The sequence below is a fragment of the Oryctolagus cuniculus genome, chromosome 17 (assembly GCF_051225735.1).
Source record: "Oryctolagus cuniculus isolate XC-2025 breed Fujian yellow rabbit chromosome 17, ASM5122573v1, whole genome shotgun sequence".
Classification (NCBI taxonomy): Eukaryota; Metazoa; Chordata; class Mammalia; order Lagomorpha; family Leporidae; genus Oryctolagus; species Oryctolagus cuniculus.
In genome coordinates, this window is record NC_142883.1 from 60,268,193 (window position 1) to 60,285,705 (window position 17,513).

General features: G+C 46.3%; 1 protein-coding gene across 8 annotated transcripts in view; it reads right to left on the bottom strand.

The window, feature by feature from the left end:
- Positions 1 to 17,513, bottom strand: part of SPECC1 (sperm antigen with calponin homology and coiled-coil domains 1) — a 337,615-nt gene that overhangs the window by 180,271 nt on the left and 139,831 nt on the right. The window contains exon 1 of one of the 8 annotated variants that reach the window (XM_008270676.5): positions 5,399 to 5,626. The exons of 5 other annotated variants lie outside the window; for them this stretch is intronic. In XM_008270676.5, the coding sequence (XP_008268898.3) occupies positions 5,399 to 5,438 (40 nt within the window). In that variant the 5' untranslated portion in view covers positions 5,439 to 5,626. Of the gene's footprint in view, positions 1 to 5,398; positions 5,639 to 17,513 lie in introns of those variants that run through there. 2 more of the 8 variants (XM_070061466.2, XM_089318488.1) reach the window with 2 other exon arrangements.

Consider the following 17,513-nt stretch of genomic DNA (forward strand, 5'->3'; position numbering starts at 1 on the left):
TTTATGCAACAATTTCTTAGCAGTCTGTATTCCATCAATAGTAGTCTGTTATATTAATAACAGGTTTAGAAAACTTAAGTATGACTTACAGAAATGAGGGATGAGAGGGAATATATATACATATACATATATAGTAATGAAAATGCACTTAAATTCTTAGCTTTCAGAGTGAGAGTAAGTACAGAGTCTTAAAAGCTAATGTCAAGAGAACAGGAAAGGCAGGAGCAGACATTCAGCCTAGCAGTTGGGGCACCTGCTAGGTATCTGAATACCTGGGTTTGATTCCCAGCTCTGGCTCCTGACTCCAGCTTCCTGCCAGCACAGAACCTGGGAGGCAGAAGTGATAGCTCAAGTAATTAGGTTCCTGCCACCTATGTGGGAGACCTGAATTGAGTTCCTGGCTCCCAGTTTCAGCCAGACCAGCCCTAGCCATTTGGGGAATGAACCAGTGAATGGGAGTTCTCTCTGTCTCTCTGCCCCAGGAAAAGGAGAAAGATAAATGTATAGCATATTATATAGAATTATAAAGATAATTTTAAAAAATTATTTTAAAATACTTTAAAAAATAAGATAGACTAATGGATGCATGGAGAGATTAATTCTATTAATTATAGAATCAAGATGGTATGTGTCCAGACATTCATTACACAAGTCCTTCAACTTTCCTGATTAAAATTTTTGTCATAAAATATCGACACAAATGTAGTTGAGAGGGGCTGGCATTGTGGCGTAGCAGGTTAAGCCTCCACCTGTGCCAATGTCCCATACAGGCACCAGTTCAAGACCCAGTTACTCCACTTACAATTCAGCTCCCTGCTAGTGCACCTGGGAAAGCAGCTGAGGATGACCCTGGTCACTGGGCCCCTGCTCCCACGTGGGAGACCCAGAAGAAGCTCCAGGCTCCCTGGTTCAGCCTGGTCCAGCCCTTGCTATTGCAGCCATTTGGGGAGTGAACTAACAGATGGAAGAGCTCTCTTGCTCTGTCTCTCCTCCTCTCTCTGTGACTCTGCTTTTTGGATGAGTATTTAAAAAAAAAATTTTTTTTTTGACAGGCAGAGTTAGACAGTGAGAGAGAAAGACAGAGAGAAAGGTCTTCCTTCCATTGGTTCACCCCCCAAATGGCTGCTACGTCCAGTGTGCTGTGCTGATCCGAAGCCAGGAGCCGGGTGCTTCTACTGGTCTCCCATGTGGGTGCAGGGCCCAAGGATTTGGGCCATCCTCCACTGCACTCCCGGGCCACAGCAGAGAGCTGGACTGGAAGAGGAGCAGTTGGGACAGAATCTGGCACCCCAACCGGGACTAGAACCCAGTGTGCCAGCGCCGCAGGTGGAGGATTAGCCTAGTGAGCTGCAGCGCCAGCCTAAAAAAAAAAAATCTTAAAAAAAAAAAAAAGGTAGTTGAGAATGGTCAACATCTGGAATATGACTGCAAGAGTTCACCAATGTCTATGTTGTCCCCTGTCTGCCACTCTGCAGAGGCTGAGTGAGGGTCCTTATGCAGCTGTGTGACTGAGTCTGGCCAGTGGCACGTGGATGGAAATGACATGCACCACTTCAAGACCTGGTTGCTAAGACCTCCTGCAGGATCTTCCATTCACTCTTTCTTCTCCTGCCTACAGGCAGATCCACCACAGTCTGGGAGTCACGGACTGAACATCCACTAGCCTGAGTCTCACAACCACTTGTAGCTCACCTCATGGCCCCAACTCATTCCAGACTGCAGTATGTGGGAGAAATCAACTCTCAATGTCTTAAGTGACTACTTGAGTTTCATCTGCAACCACAGTCAGCATTGACTGTACCTTACACACAGTATGACCTGTGGACTATGAATAGAAGCATTTATTTTTACTCATATCATGTGTATTTTTATTTAAAAACACACATATGCAAATTTAAAATAAACAGTAAGGCGTAGGCATTTAGACCTGCAGTTAAGATGCCCACCTCCCTAGAGCTGAGTTCCAACGTCAGCTCCCAACTCCTGACAGTGCAGATCCCAGGACACAGCAATGATGGCTCAAATTGGGTTCTAGCTTCCCACTTGGGAGACCTGTATTGGGATCCTACCTCCGATTCTGGTCCTAGTCCAGCATCAACTGTTGTAGGCATTTGGGAAGTAAACTAACAGATGGGTGTTTCCTCTCCCTCTATCTCTGTCTCCCTCTTTCTTTCTTTTAAAGTAATTTTAAAAAAAGAAATAGGAAGCCCATATCAGCTAGTATGGACTAAGAAAGCCTTCTGAGCTTACTTTTTTTGGCATCCTTTAGCATCCTGGGCACTTTGTGTGAATAACAAAAAGCAAAATGGCACGCTTTAATACAGCCCCAGCTGGGACCACTTACCCTTTTACCCAGATGCCTTTCAACAGTGCACAGACTACACAACCATGCCCCGCAGCCTTCTCTGACAAAGCCCACACTGACAATCTGTTTGGAAGCCAAAGGACTGCTAACTGGAACCTTCAGAAGTGAAGAACCTTTTTTTCTGCCAAGGGCCATTTGGATATTTATCACATCATTCACAGGCCATACAAGATTATCAACTTAAAAATTAGCCTGCTATAGATTTATTGAATTCCAAGTCCCACCTGTGGTTGCCTTGGCAGGGCCAGATCGAACAATTTCGTGGGCCTTACACAGCCCATAGGCCTGTTTCCTACCCTTGTTCTGGGGAATAAGATGCCCTCTTCAACAAGTTCTTCTGATTCTAGCTGCCCCAATATATGCAAGCTTCCATGTCTTTAACATGACCCATTTCTCTTATGCATCCTGCAGTGCCAAGCTAAGTCACAATGACTCAATCCAGAGAATCACAAACACCACAAAAGAGGAGCCCATGGCTAATTCCAGGGCTAGAAAAGAAGCATGAGTCTCCTGCCCTGTCACATCCCACCAGGTACGAGAAGTTTCCACCTGGAGGAGATGGTATAACCCCAGACCTTTTAAGCCAGCAGCACCTCCCCCGCACTGCCCTGCCCCACCAGAGGAGGACTTTATTTTACAAGGCCTTCTTTGTCCAGCAAGGAGGTTGCCACTGGGACCTGTATTGGAGGAAGAACCTGCCATTCGCCTGGAAGGACTGCAGTCAGCTGACAGCCTCCAGCTGTTAGCTCCTAGGCTTTTGAGCTGAAGGCAAATTCTCCCCAGGCAGCCTCCAGCCAATGACGGGCCATTTCTGCCCATTGTGGGACTCCTTTAATGGGCAGCCTTTACTGTGGAGTTCTATCCAATCTGTTGGCCAAGCAGTCACCAGATCGGAGGCTCTCTCTGTCCAAACCTATGGCCTCCCCACTTCTCTTCACAGGTGTGCATCTGCATGGTGGTCTAAAGGCTTTCCCTACCAAATTCTACCTCCTCTCCCTTTTTTCTTTCTCCTGTGTCACTCTCTAACAAACCTCTTGCAACCCTAATTCTATCAGTCTGCTCTCTAGGAACAAAAGTGACACAGTACAGGAACTGCATATCAACCAGACATGAGTGTTACTCTCACCTCATCCGACCTCCCTTCTGTTTCCTGGTTACCACTACCATCCTTGGACCCCTTGCGCTGCTAACCCACTAAAGCACCTGTTGAGATTTCTGTCCAATGTATCACAGCTACCAGCAGGAGGCACCCCACTCTGTTCTAACCCCTGTGGTAAAGCAGATCATCTCTAACAAAACTCTCATTTCCAAACTCTCACTAACAAATTCTACAGCATTTCATCACAGTGGTGAAGACCAGTTAAAATTATACTCACACACTCAGCCAATATCCTAGCATTTAAAATCTTTACCAAGATTTCCTAAGCATCTTATTTACTTGCAACAAGTCAGTCTGAAGTCCCAGTATGAAATTACATGCACTCAAAAAATACAATAAAATAAGTCACGGACATAAACATAATCCTTTTTACTTCCTGCTTTAAGAAGTAAAGTCACTTAGAAATTGGAACACAAGCAAACAGTATTTAAAAGCTCCAACAAGAGTGCTAGTCTTTCTGTAATTGTAACACAAAGGGAATAATACATTGGGGTTTTTCACGTATCCATGAGAGGTAGTTTTGAAATGCTACGTATCCTCTGCCTAAGAGTTTCCCAACAGGGCTGTTTATAACAAATATATTCTTTTTATTTCATACACATCAGTTAATCTTCCCACAGATTAAGGCTTACCCCTATGTAATCAGTAACCCCACTGCTAAGATTCTTCCTAAGGGAACACCTCTCCGGCTATCAAAGTTTTCACTCCAGGCTGTTGCACCAGTCCAGTGCCTGTGGAGGCACCTCCTAGCCCCAAGGACATGGCCAAGATAGGCAGCTCAGGGACCGGGAGGCGAAGAAAAGCCATGGACTGAGGCTAAGACCAAGGTTTTAATTATAGCACCTGCTCCCACTTCCAGGGATAAGTCATTTGGACAAGTCGCTTCCCCTCTCAGAGTCTCAATTTCCTCATTCACATTAAAATTTAAAAAATCACTCCTTTGAAAGAGCCTTCGTGTTCTGTGTCACAGAAACACGGGCGTCCAGTCGCCCTCCTCCCAGCCCCCCACCCCGCGGACCCTGGGCAAGGTCACTCATCTCTTCCCAATCAGTCAGGGAGCAATTTCTGAGGCTAAACGCCATCGCATGACCTCACGTGACAGCACAGAAACGTTCTGTTTTGTTTGCTCACGCACCCCGCGGGGATCGGCACCCACATGTGTGCGGGAGCCCGTGACCGGCCGGGAGGTGAACACCAGAGCGCAGCTTCGCCCCGTTTCTGAGGAAACCGCAATCTGACAAGCCCGAGAAGTTTCTGGTACCCCAGAATAAGCACAGATTATTGGGGGGATGGGGGCGGGGACAAGATGGGTCCCAGCAAGTGTCACAAATCAGCTGATGGGCGGGTCGCCACCTTCGGCGGGATCCAGAGAGAGCGCGATCTGCCAACGACGCATTGATGGTTCTGGACAATGAACCCAAAAAACAAAACAACAACCCACTGCCAAGTCACACTCTGCGTGGCAAACGCCCAGAAAGTCTGCGGGGAGCCGCCTGCTCGGCTGTGGGGGGAGAACCCGTCCCGGCGGCCCTCGGCTGGACCCGCCGGACCCGCCGGACCCGACCCCGCAGCGCGCGCCGCCCACCCTGCCCACCCGCGCGCGGGCCCGCACGCTCTGGCCGCGGCTTCCAGGTACGCGTTCCGACAGAGCGGCATTTCCTGGTCGCGGCACACGCACAGGTAAATTTTCACAACCCCATCCGCGCCTTCCCGAGGCGAGAATCACATCCTGGGAAACTTCACCTTCCCCACGCGCCCCACTCGGCGCCGCGGGCAGCGCGGCCGCCGGCGGCCCCGAGGCGGGTGGGGGAGGGGCGCGCTCTTGAGGAGGGGGCGCGGCGCGACCACCCCCCGCCCCAGCCCACCGTACGGACCTGCTCCGGGATCTTCGGGCCGCCCCGAGTGGTTGCCCATGCTCAGCCGATTCGGGCAGCGGCCGGCTGGCCGGCCTCGGACTGAGTGTCCACCCTGCCCCAGCCCCAGCCGGCTCCGGCGGGCGAGGCGGCCGCGTCCGGCGGGTCCGCTCCAGTCAAAGAAAGGGCCGGGCGCCTTCCAGTTCCCGGTGGCTGCCGGCAGAGCGGCTTCTCGCGCGCGGGCGTGCCCCGCCCACTCATTTGCATGCCGCCCGCCCTCCTGGACTCCACGCTACCCGCCAGGGGAGGCCCGCCCACCTCATCTACATTCCGCCTGCCCACCTCATCTGCATATCGCTCTCGGGCGCCTGGAGTGCCACTCTTCAGCCGTGGGAGGGACGCACCGGCTGACCGACTTCAGGCCCTGCACCCGCGGACGCTGGACGAGGTAGGCTGGAAAAAACCCACTGCGGGGAGGCTGAAGCCGACTGCCACACAGGCCAAGCAAAATCCTGCGCATGTGAAATGAGATCCATCGGGACAGAAAAAACTTGGAGTTGGCACAGGACAGGTGTTCAATAAGTATTTTTTTTGTAATTTTCTTTTTTTAGTGACTGAATGGAAGAATAAACAATTCTTGAGGAGAAGAAAATTAACACTCAGAAAGACTATTACTAATTATAAAAATGCATGCCTGCCAATCATGAGTAGAAATTTTGCTGCTGCCAGAAATGACTAACTTTTGGAAATTACCCTGAACAACTTACATTCTTCATCTTACAGGGAAAACACTTAGGACCAACTAAAGCTTGCAGTGAAGATGTTTAGGACTAGTAAAATCATTAGTGGAACGACTGATGTGTCTCCATCACTTGAACACCATGACGGGCCATTCTTGATACTCATCTTTCCTACCAACATCTTAGGAGCCTGGCGATGATGGTGACTGTCAACACCTCAGAGCAGGGTATTCCTGTGGCTTCTAGCGTGCTACAGGCTCCGAGATTTCTGCCCCCCTCTCTCTCACCAGTCCCCTTTGTTGATTCCTCCTCATCTGCCTGACCTCTAGACCCTGGATTGCTGCCTGACCTCTTCTCTGCCTACGATCTTGGTCTCTTATCTACCAGTTTTTGGCTGTTAAATCTAGGTGCCATCTGTATATTGCTAGGCTGGTCCTTTCTTCTGAGCTCCCGACTCATTTATCCAACTGCCTTCTTTTTTTTTTTTTTTTTTTTTTTTTTTTTTTTTTTTAATTTTTTGACAGGCAGAGTGGACAGTGAGAGAGAGAGACAGAGAGAAAGGTCTTCCTTTGCCGTTGGTTCACCCTCCAATGGCCGCCGCGGCCGGCGCGCTGCGGCCGGCGCACCGTGCTGATCCGATGGCAGGAGCCAGGAACCAGGTGCTTTTCCTGGTCTCCCATGGGGTGCAGGGCCCAAGCACTTGGGCCATCCTCCACTGCACTCCCTGGCCCCAGCAGAGAGCTGGCCTGGAAGAGGGGCAACCGGGACAGAATCCAGCGCCCCGACCGGGACTAGAACCTGGTGTGCCGGCGCCGCTAGGCGGAGGATTAGCCTAGTGAGCCGCGGCGCCGGCCCAACTGCCTTCTTGATGATTCCACTTGGACATCTTAATAGGCATCTCAACTTAACCAGAACAAAATGAACTCTTGATTTTCTTCCACAGACCTGGGTCTCCTATAGTCTTTTCCAACTCCACAAAGGGAAACTTCATGCTTCCAGTGACTCAGGCCAAAAACTTCTGCTCTTCTCCCATGCCCCATCGAGTCCCTCAGCACAGCCTGTCAGTATATATGGCCATGCATCACTTAACTACAGGAATGCATCCTGTGAAATGTGTCGTTAGGTGATTTTGTCATTGTGCGAGCGTTACAGATTGTACTTCCACGGAGTAAAATGATTTCAACGTCACCAGGCAGTATAATCTTATGGGCGGTACCACCGTTGTATATGAGGTTCATTGAGGCCTGAAATGCCATTACACAACACATGATTACACTCATGTGTTGTAAATACCACCACATCTCAGTACTTCTCACCTCTTTCACTGCTGCCACCAGGTCCAAGCCATTCCTATCTTCCACCAGAATTACTGCAACTGCCTCCTAAGAAGTCTTTCTTCTGCCTCTGCCTTCTAGTCTCTTCTCCACAGAACAGCACGGGTGATGCTTCAAAAACCTAGCTCGAATCATGGCATGACTCCACTTACAAGGCTCTAATGTCTTTGTCACTTGGAAGAAGTCAAAACCCTTATAACAGCCTCTGAGTCCCTGAATAATCCTCTCCCTGCCCCCTTGGTGGACTCACCCTTCTGCCTCACGTTCCTTCTGCTACACCAGCTTCCTTCCTAGTCCTCCAATGAGCAAAGCACAGCCTGGTCTCTTCTAAGGGCCACTGTACTTGGTGTTCCCTCTCTCTGAAACACTGCTCTCCAAACTACCTACACTATCAGCTAGATAGATGGAAAGAAGATAGATAGATAGATAGATAGATAGATAGATAGATAGATAGATAGATATGGCTATAAAATATGGCTGACTCTGCTTCCTAGGTCTCTGTTCAAACATCACTCTATTACAGGGGCTTCTCTCATTGCTCCATATAAACTAGTAAGCCAGACTCTCAACTCACACACTCTCCTTATTGGTTGACCTCTGTGTCACTCATCACCATTTAGTTTATTCTATGTTGATGACCTTTTGTCCTCCATTAGAGAATCATTTTCATGAGAGTAAAGACTTTCAATTAATGAATCAATGAACACATTTATAGGCTGCACCATATATAAATCAACACTTAATTACACGTTACTTCTAGTGGTAGTACCATGGGTTAGTTTTCTCTGACAAAACCAGTTTGTCAAAGACAGGAATCACTGGTTTATTTCTATAACCTACAAAACCCAGCACAACACTTGAGTGTACAGAAGCAAATGGACTAAAAGGAATTCAATTGTGTGGGAACAGTGTTAGAGCAGAGATTCATAGGAGATCAAGGTCAAATCCTCTCCCCTCCCTTTTTTTAAAGGTGAAAAATGAACCCAGAAAAAGATGGCTGACTTCCCCAGGTGTCTCTGAAACAAGGGGTGAAGCCTGAGCTATGAACCCAGTTAAGAGTGACATAACTTCAGGACAGTTTGCAGACTCATCCATACAGAAACTGATGAGTCATCCTTTTTATTCTGTAAAATGCAGACCCAGTGACACGTCTCTGTGAAAACTGGACAAGGAAGACATCAACCTAACTGGCCTCCTGTGGTTCTCTCAATTCCCACACCCAAAATATCTAGTCAAAGTGTGTCATCTCCTAGACATTTTTCAGATTTTTGTCTCTCTTGTCTTTGCTGCTGCTGGTTTAATTCATCTCATACAAGGAAGCATTAGCTTCCCTACTCAGCTGCTGCTTCCAATTTTTCTATTGCTCAAATTGCTTCTTCACCCAGGTTACCAAAAATGGAAATCTGACCATATCACCCTTCTGTTTAAAAGCTGCCTGCAACTCCCCTTTCTTTACCTTTAAGATAAAATTCTTGGTTCTTAAGCTTGGTCCACAGAGGTCCTTCATAATCTGCCTCCCCAGCTCCACCCCAACTGTTCTAGCCCCATTTTTATGAAAATACCACGTACTCTTCCACTTTACATTCCAGCAACATTAAGCCAGTTGTAGTTCTTGGATCACGCCCTATTGTTTTGGGCCTCTGTGTTTCTATATCTGCTACATTCCCCCTGTTTCAACTACTTTTCTGTAACTTGGCTGCCTAGCAAATGCCCATTTATCTGCTATGAATTGGATGTGTCCCTGCCCATCATTCATATGTTGAAGCCCTAGCCCCTCAAAAGATAGTAGTTGTGGTTTTAAAAATGTATTTTGTTTATTTGAGAGGCAGAAATAGACAAACACATAAACACACACACAGAAATCTCACAAGCACTGGTTCATTCTCCATTTGCCCACAAAAGCAGAGGCCAGGCCAGGCCAAAGGCAGGAGCCCACGTGGATGGAAAAGAGTCAACTACTTGAGCTATCACCTGCTGCCTCCCAGGGGTACATTAGCAGGAAGCTGGAATCCAGAGGACAGCCAGGATTCTAATCCAGACACTCCTGTATGGGATGCAGGTATCCCAAATGACAATTGAACCACCGTGTCAAATGCTAGCCCCAGTGGGACCCAAATCTATGGAACTGCTAGCCTTTTAAGAAGAGGAAGATATGCCCACACCCCAGCCCGACACAGCCAGAAGGCAGCTGTCTGCAAGCCAAAGAGAGTGCCCTCACCAGAACCTGAACATGCTGGTACCCTGCTCTCAGACTTCCAGAAATGTGAGAAATTACAGTCTGTTGTGCAAGCTACCAATTCTGTAGTATTTGGCTATGGCAGCCCCAAATCCTTGGTCAGGCATCATCTCCTCTGGGGAGCCTGAGCATTGCAGAGAGAATTAAATAAATACTCTCCCTCACAGTACCTTCTGTACTCTTAGTGCTTATAAATTTCCCACCCGTATACACTATTTTAACTATTCTTTTTCATGAAGCAGTGGCAATGATGCTGTTTTTGAGTAGCGGTGGTGCTGTTCCATTTATCTTTGCATCCGTAATATCCAGTATATAGTAATTTAGTATTTGTTTACAACAAAAACACTACTCAAATAAACACGAAAATTCTGTAGTGATTATTTGACACTCTGATTCTTTGCTATCCACAGAAATTCTGTTATTACTGTGAGATTATTATTAAAATGTCAAGCCTGTTCCCAAATTAATTTTTTTTCCCACAGGCAGAGTGGACAGTGAGAGAGAGAGACAGAGAGAAAGGTCTTCCTTTGCCGTTGGTTCACCCTCCAATGGCCGCCGCAGCTGGCACGCTGTGGCCAGCGCACCACGCTGATCCGATGGCAGGAGCCAGGTACTCATCCTGGTCTCCCATGGGGTGCAGGGCCCAAGGACTTGGGCCATCCTCCACTGCACTCCCGGGCCACAGCAGAGAGCTGGCCTGGAAGAGGGGCAACCGGGACTAGAACCCGGTGTGCCGGCGCCGCTAGGCAGAGGATTAGCCTATTGAGCCGTGGCACCGGCCCCCAAATTAATTTTAATTTTATTTATATATTTTATTTGAAAGGCAAAGTGACAGAAGGAGAGACAGAGACAGAGAGAGATGTTCCATCCACTGGTTCAGTACTCAGATGACTGCAACAGCCAGGGTTGGGCCAGGCCAAAGCCTGGAGCCAGGAGCTTCTTCCGGGTCTCACACATGGGTGTAGGGGCCCAAGCACTTGAGCCACCCTCTGCTGCTTTCTCAGGCACATTGGCAGGGAGCTGGATGGGAAATGGAGCAGCCACTGGCAATCCCATGTGGGATGCTGGAGTCACAAGTGGCAGTTTAACCCACTGTGCTGCAACACCAGCCCCTCAACCCATAAAATTCAAATCCATCTTGAACTTTATGAGTCTATTTCAGAATTTACTTGAGAAGAATAAAGGCACTGGAAATTCCAAAACAATTTGAAATAAAAAGAGAGATCTGGGGCCGGTGTTGTGGCACAGCAGGTTAAACCACCACTTGTGAGGCTGGCATCCCATAGGGGCGCTGGTTCGAGTCCTGGCTATTCTACTTCCCTTCCAGCTCCCTGTCAATGCACCTGGGAAAGCAGCAGAGGATAGCCCAAGTGCTTGGGCCCCTGTACCCATGTGGGAGATTAAGAAGAAACTCCTGGCTCCTGGCTTCAGCCTGGCCCAACCCTGACCATTGTGGCCATTTAGGGAGTAAACCAGTGAATGGAAGAGTTCTCTGTCCCTTCCTTTCTCTCTGTAACTCTGCCTTCAAAATATATAAATAAGTTTTTCAAAAAAAAAAAAAAGGAGACATCTACATTATTAGAATTAAAAATGTCATAAAATATTAAAAAGTATAGTTACAACAAAATAGAAATTCTCAAAAAATAAATTTGAAATAATTTAATATCAAATGACATTTCAAGTGAAGAAATTCCTATCTCACTCTTTATGACAAAATAAATTATAGTTCAATACAAACTTAATTATAAACTATGAAAATAAATTTCCTAGAATTTCTAAGCATAGATGAAATATTTTATAATACTGACAAGGAAAATCCTTATTTTTGGACATTTTCAAATTCATAGAGAAGCATGGCAAGAACTGTAAGTGAACACTACCATATACAAAACTGCTTCAAACAGTGGGAAATGGAATTGAAAGCTAATTTTGGTGCAAAAAAATTTTTGAAGCCAATGCATAGTTTTTTCATAATACACATTTTCCATTAGCTTTTTTTAATGTGTTTTTTTTTTTTAACATTTCACTTTTTTATTTTCATCTATTTGAAAAACAGAGAAAGAAAGAGAGACAGAGATCTTCCATCTGCTGGTTCACTTTCCAGATTTCTGCAAGAGCCAGGGCTGGGTCAGACTGAAGTCAGGAGCTAAGAACTCCATCCAGGTCTCCCACATGGGTGGCAGGGAACAAGCCCTTGAGCCATCATCTGCTGCCTCCCAGAGTGCATTAGCAGAAAGCTGGATAGGAAGTAGAGTAGCTGGGACTGGAATGGGCACTCCAGTTTGGGATGCCAGCATCCTAAGCACTGGATTAAAGTGCTTCACCACAACACACACCCTTCCATGAACTTTTTGAAGTAGCATCTTGAGGCCGATACTGTGCATAGTGGGTTAAGCTACTGCCTGCAACATAAGCATCCCATATGGGCACCAGTTAGAGTCCTGGCTGCTCTACTTCCTATCCAGCTCCCTGCTATTGCACTTGGGAAAGCAGTGGAAGATGGTCTAAGTGCTTGGGCCGCAGCACCCACGTGGGAGACCTGGAAGAAGCTCTTGGCTCATGGCTTTGGCTTGGCTCAGCCCTGGCTGTTGTAGCCATTTGGGGAGCGAATCAGCAGATGGAAGATCTCTCTTTCCCTCTCTGTCTCTTTATAACTCTGCCTTTCAAATAAATAAATAAATAAATCTTTGAGGTACCCTCTTACTTATCACCTACTATTTCCCAGTTATAATCATTTTACCAGATTTGCTTTTTATCTTCACTCCCTTTTTCTTTTCATTAAATCATTTGAAAGTACGTTGCGCACATCATAACCCTTCACCCCCAAACACTCTCAGCATAATCTCCTAAGCCACTCTCCCACAATACCTTACTATACCTTAAAAAAGTCATATTTTTCAAAATATCCTATAGTATATACTCCATATTTAAATTTCTCTGTCTCTAAAATATGTTTTATACACCTTAAAAAATGCCACCAGGATCCAATCAATGTTAAATAATGTCTGAGCAAGACACATCTTGAAATAACTTGATCAATGATAGTTTGGAATGTTATAGATTACCTGACAATACCATTTTAGAAGGAGGTAGAGAAATTTGAACATACCCATCATAGTCATTACTCTTGGGGGTATGAACTCACAATTTTAAGTATAAAGAAGTCTTAAATAGCCTTAAAAGGCAGTAAAGTGACCAGTTCAGGTTGTAGCAGTCACACATACTGGGCAAGTGGAGATTAACTGTAAATATTACACGAATAGGATAAAATTTCTAGCAGAGGGGCTGGCATTATGACACCTGGGGTTAAACCACCACTGGGGTGCCAATATCCCATATTGGAATGCCAGCTCAAGTCCTGGCTACTCTGCTTCTGATGCAGCTCCCTGCTAATGCACCTGGGAGGCAACAGAAGATGGCCCAAGTACTTGGGCCCCTGCCACCCACGTGGGGGACCCAGATGGAATTCCTGGTTTCTGTCTAGCCCAGACTTGGCTGTTGTGGGCATTCGGGGATGAACCAGTAGATGGAAGACCTCTCTCTCTCTCTCTCTCTCTCTGCCTTTAAAATGAATTAATGAATGAATAAATCTTTTTCAAGAATTTCCACTGGAATCAAAGAATGCTTATGTTTTGTTATTTTAAAAAAAAAAAGATTTATTTTATTTATTTGAAAGTTACAAAGAGTTACAGACAGAGAGAGAGAGACAGAAATCTTCAGCAGGGATACTGGATCAGAAGTGGAGCAGCTGGCATCTTCCATCCACTGGCTTACTCCCCAAATGGACATAACAGCCAGGTTGAAGCCAGGAGCTTCATCTGAGTCTCTCACGTGGGTATAAGGGCCCAAGGACTTGGGCCATCTTTTACTGCTTTCCCAGGTGCTTCAGCAGGGATACTGGATCAGAAGTGGAGCAGCTGGGGCTCTAAGGGGGGCCCATATGGAATGCCAGCATTGCAGGTGGTGGCTTAACCTGCTAGGCCATATTCTTAATGTTTACTAAAGGCAAAAAAATTTTTTTAATATTTTTATTTAGTTAACAGGTAGAATTACAGACAAAGAAAGGGAGAGACAAAGAGAAAGGTCTTTCATCCGCTGGTTCACTCCCCAAACGGCTGCAATATTGGGAGCTGAACTGAGCTGATCTGAAGCCAGGAGCCAGGAGCCAGGAGCTTCTTCTGGGTCTCCCACACGGATGCAGGAGCCCAAGCACTTGGGCAGGTGGTGGCTTAACCTGATAAGCCACAGTGTCAGCCCCCTAAAATGGTTTTTTAGGAATCTTCATTGAGTATAAAGATTTCCTTATATTCAGGCATGCATAATGAAATTTTTTTGTTTTTAAAAATTTACATTACATAGCCCAAATTAGTATACTCAGAAATAAATTTGGACATATATATATTAATATACAATTATTAAGATATTGAGGCCTGTGTTTAGTTAGTAGTTAAGATAGAAAACACAATTCTGTTATCCCAACTGAAAAAGTTAACAGTATTTTCTTATTATGTGGAGACAACCCCTTGTGTCAGATTTTAACCTTTTTCTTTTCTTTTTTTTTTTTGTGACTGGCTCTTTTCAGTGTAATTTTTTAAAAAGATTTATTTATTTATTTATTTATTTATTTGAAAGGCAGAGTTAGAGAGAGAGAGAGAGACAGAGACAGAGACATCTTCCATCCACTGATTCACTCCCAATGGCTGCAACGGCAGAGCTGAGCCAGTCCAAAGCCAAGAGACAGGACCTTCTTCAGGTTCTCCCACGTGGGTGCAGGGGCTCAAGCATTTGGACCATCTTCCACTGCTTTCCCAGGCCATTAGCAGGGAGCTGGATCAGAATTGGGGCAGCTGGGACTTGAGCGCATATAGGATGCTGGCATTGCAGGCTGTGGCTTAACTCTCTGTGCCACAATGCTGGCCCCTGTGTCATGATTTTTAAAAATTCATGAACCAGGGCTGGCACTGTGGCTTAGTGGGTAAAGCAGTGGCTGCAGTGCCAGCATCCCATATGAATGCCAGTTCGAGTCCCGGCTCCTCCTCTTCCGAACCAGCTCTCTGCTATGGCCTGGGAAAGCAGTAGAAGGCCCAAGTCCTTGGGCCCCTGTACCCACATGGGAGACCCAGAAGAAGCTCCTGGCCCCTGGCTTCAGATCAGCACAGCTCCAGCTATTGTGGTCATCTGGGGAGTAAACCAGTGGATGGAAGACTTCTTAAAAAAAAAAAAAAATCATGAGCCAGGTGGGTGTTTGGCTCAGCAGTGAAGACACCACTTGGCACACCCACATCCTCTATCAGAGTTAGAGTCCTGAGGCTCCACTTGTGATTCCAGTTTCCAGTTAATACACACCCTAGGAGGCAGCAGGTGATGGCCCAAGTACTTGGGTCCCTGCCATCCATATGGGAGACCCAGACAGTATTCTCAGCTCTTGAATTTGGCCTGGCCCTACCATGGCTGTTGTGGGCATTTGGGGAGAGAACAGATGGAAGATCTCTCTGCCGATATGTTTCTTTCTCTCTCTCTCTCTCTCTCTCTCTCTCTCTTCCTCCCTCCCTCCCTCCCTCCCTCCCTTCTTCCCAAATAAAATAAAGAAGTAAATAAATATATTAATTTAAAAAAGCATGATCTAAATAATAACCTTGAGTTTAAAGTAACACCGTGAAACAGGTACAACCCTCTCTGTGGATTACCTACTGGCCATTTCCTGCTTCATCCATGCTAAAGAAATCCAGGGATCTGACCCTTATGGGAAGGTTACCCTAATCTTAGCTCAAGAGTGAATCTTGATTACAGTCAGAGCCAATCACAGGGATTCCATTTCCTTTGCTGGTGGCCAGGTTAGGGATGCTAAACGACTCAGCTCTAGCCAACAACACACAAGGGGAGGTGTGCTGGTGGGACAGTTGGGGAAAGTTCTCTTATTCTTTTTTTTTTAATTAAGATTTATTTATTTATTTGAAAGTCAAAGTTACACAGAGAGAGGCATAGGCAGAGAGAGAGAGAGAGGTATCTTCCATTTGCTGGTTCACTCCCCAACTGGCCATGATGGCTGGAGCTGCACCAATCTGAAGCCAGGAGCTTCTTCCAGGCCTTTCATGCAGGTGCAGGGGCTCAAGGACTTGGGCCATCTTCTACTGCTATCCCAGGCCATAGCAGAGAGCTGGATTGGAAGTGGAGCAGCCAGGACTTGAACCGGCGCCTGTATGGGATGCCGGCACTGCAGGCAGAGGATTAACCTGCTATGCCACAGTGCCAGCTCCAAGTTCTCTTATTCTTAAAGAAACATAATAGAAGCTTTCTTTTACCATTCGACTCTGTCCCATCTGCTTGAAATCATCAGAACTAAAGCTGTGATCTTATGATGGTGAGAGAAGCTAGCCAGAGAGCCAAGCCAGCACGCTCGTACCACCCAGTTGATCGGAGGGCTAGAAAGAGCTTGGTTCCTCGGTGCTATCAATGAGCTCCTAAGTTAAGCAACCTTTGAGTCATGTACATGTGATACCATGTGATACACTTTCCCCGTTTTGACATCCAGCTGGATCAGATACTATCTGACCTAACAGTTGTTCTTTTTCTCCTCTTGCAAATCAGGGGCTGAGGTGTAGAGAGATTAAGCTATCTTGCCCAAGGTCACACAGATTAAAAGTAGGGAGATGGAATTTAATCCAGGCCTGTTGCCTCCAAAGCAATTCTTTCTCCAAGATACCACTTTGTTTTCGGTAGAAGGTTGACACAGTCTCTTCAGAGGGAAGCCAGTGTTTCAAGATTCAAAGAAAAACAGAATAATTTCTTGCAATAAGTAACTATAAACTGTGAATATTGTTACTGGAGAAAATCTTGAAAATCCTTAACTTAGAGAGAACACATTTTTATCTTCATCAGGGCTTAAATATGAATAATACTGCTGCAAGCTACGTGAAAGAAGATTGATAATAGCACTATTAAGCTATACACACAGGAATCTTAGTATTAGTCTCAGCCACTGACTCATTAAAATGATTCTGTTCAGGGTACCCCCTGAGCCCATGAGAACTCAGAGCCTGGTGCAAATAATTAAAAAATCATCATTGGCCTTTAAGATTTTGAAGCTCAATTTATATGGAAGGAAACACTTGGTCTGAATACCTATGTACAAAATGACTTCAAAAAGTTAGCAAAGGGACCAGCATGGTGCAGCCAACTAAGGTACCACTTGTGACACCAGCATCCCATATCAGAGTGCTGGTTCAAGCCCTGACTGCTCAGCTTCTGCTCCAGCTCCCTGGTATGTGCCTAGGAAGGCAGCACAAGATGACTGATGTACTGGGCCCCTGCTGTAAATGTGGGAGACCAAGACGGAGTTCCTGGCTTCTGGTTTCCACCTGCATCAACCCTGGATGTTGTGGCCATTTGGGGAGTGAAACAACAGATCAAAGATCTCTGTCTTGGCCTCTCCCTCTCTCTACTGCTCTTTCAAACTAAATAAATGGAAAGGGACTGGCACTGTGGCGTAGTGAGTAAAGCTGCCACCTGCAGTGCCGGCACCCCATATGGGCGCTGGTTCCAGTCCCAGCTGCTCCACTTCTGATCCAGCTCTCTGGTATGGCCTGGGAAAGCAGTAGAAGATGGACCAAGTCCTTGGGCTCCTGCACTTTCGTGGGAGACCTGGAAGAAGCTCCTGGCCCCTGGCTTTGGATTGGTGCAGCTCCAGCCATTGCAGCCATTTGGGGAGTGAACCAGCGGATGGAAGACCTCTCTCTTCTCTGCCTCTCTGTAACTCTGCCTTTCAAATAAATAAATAAAGCTTTAAAATAAATAAATGTATAAGAAAAAAAGTTAAACGTTAGGGA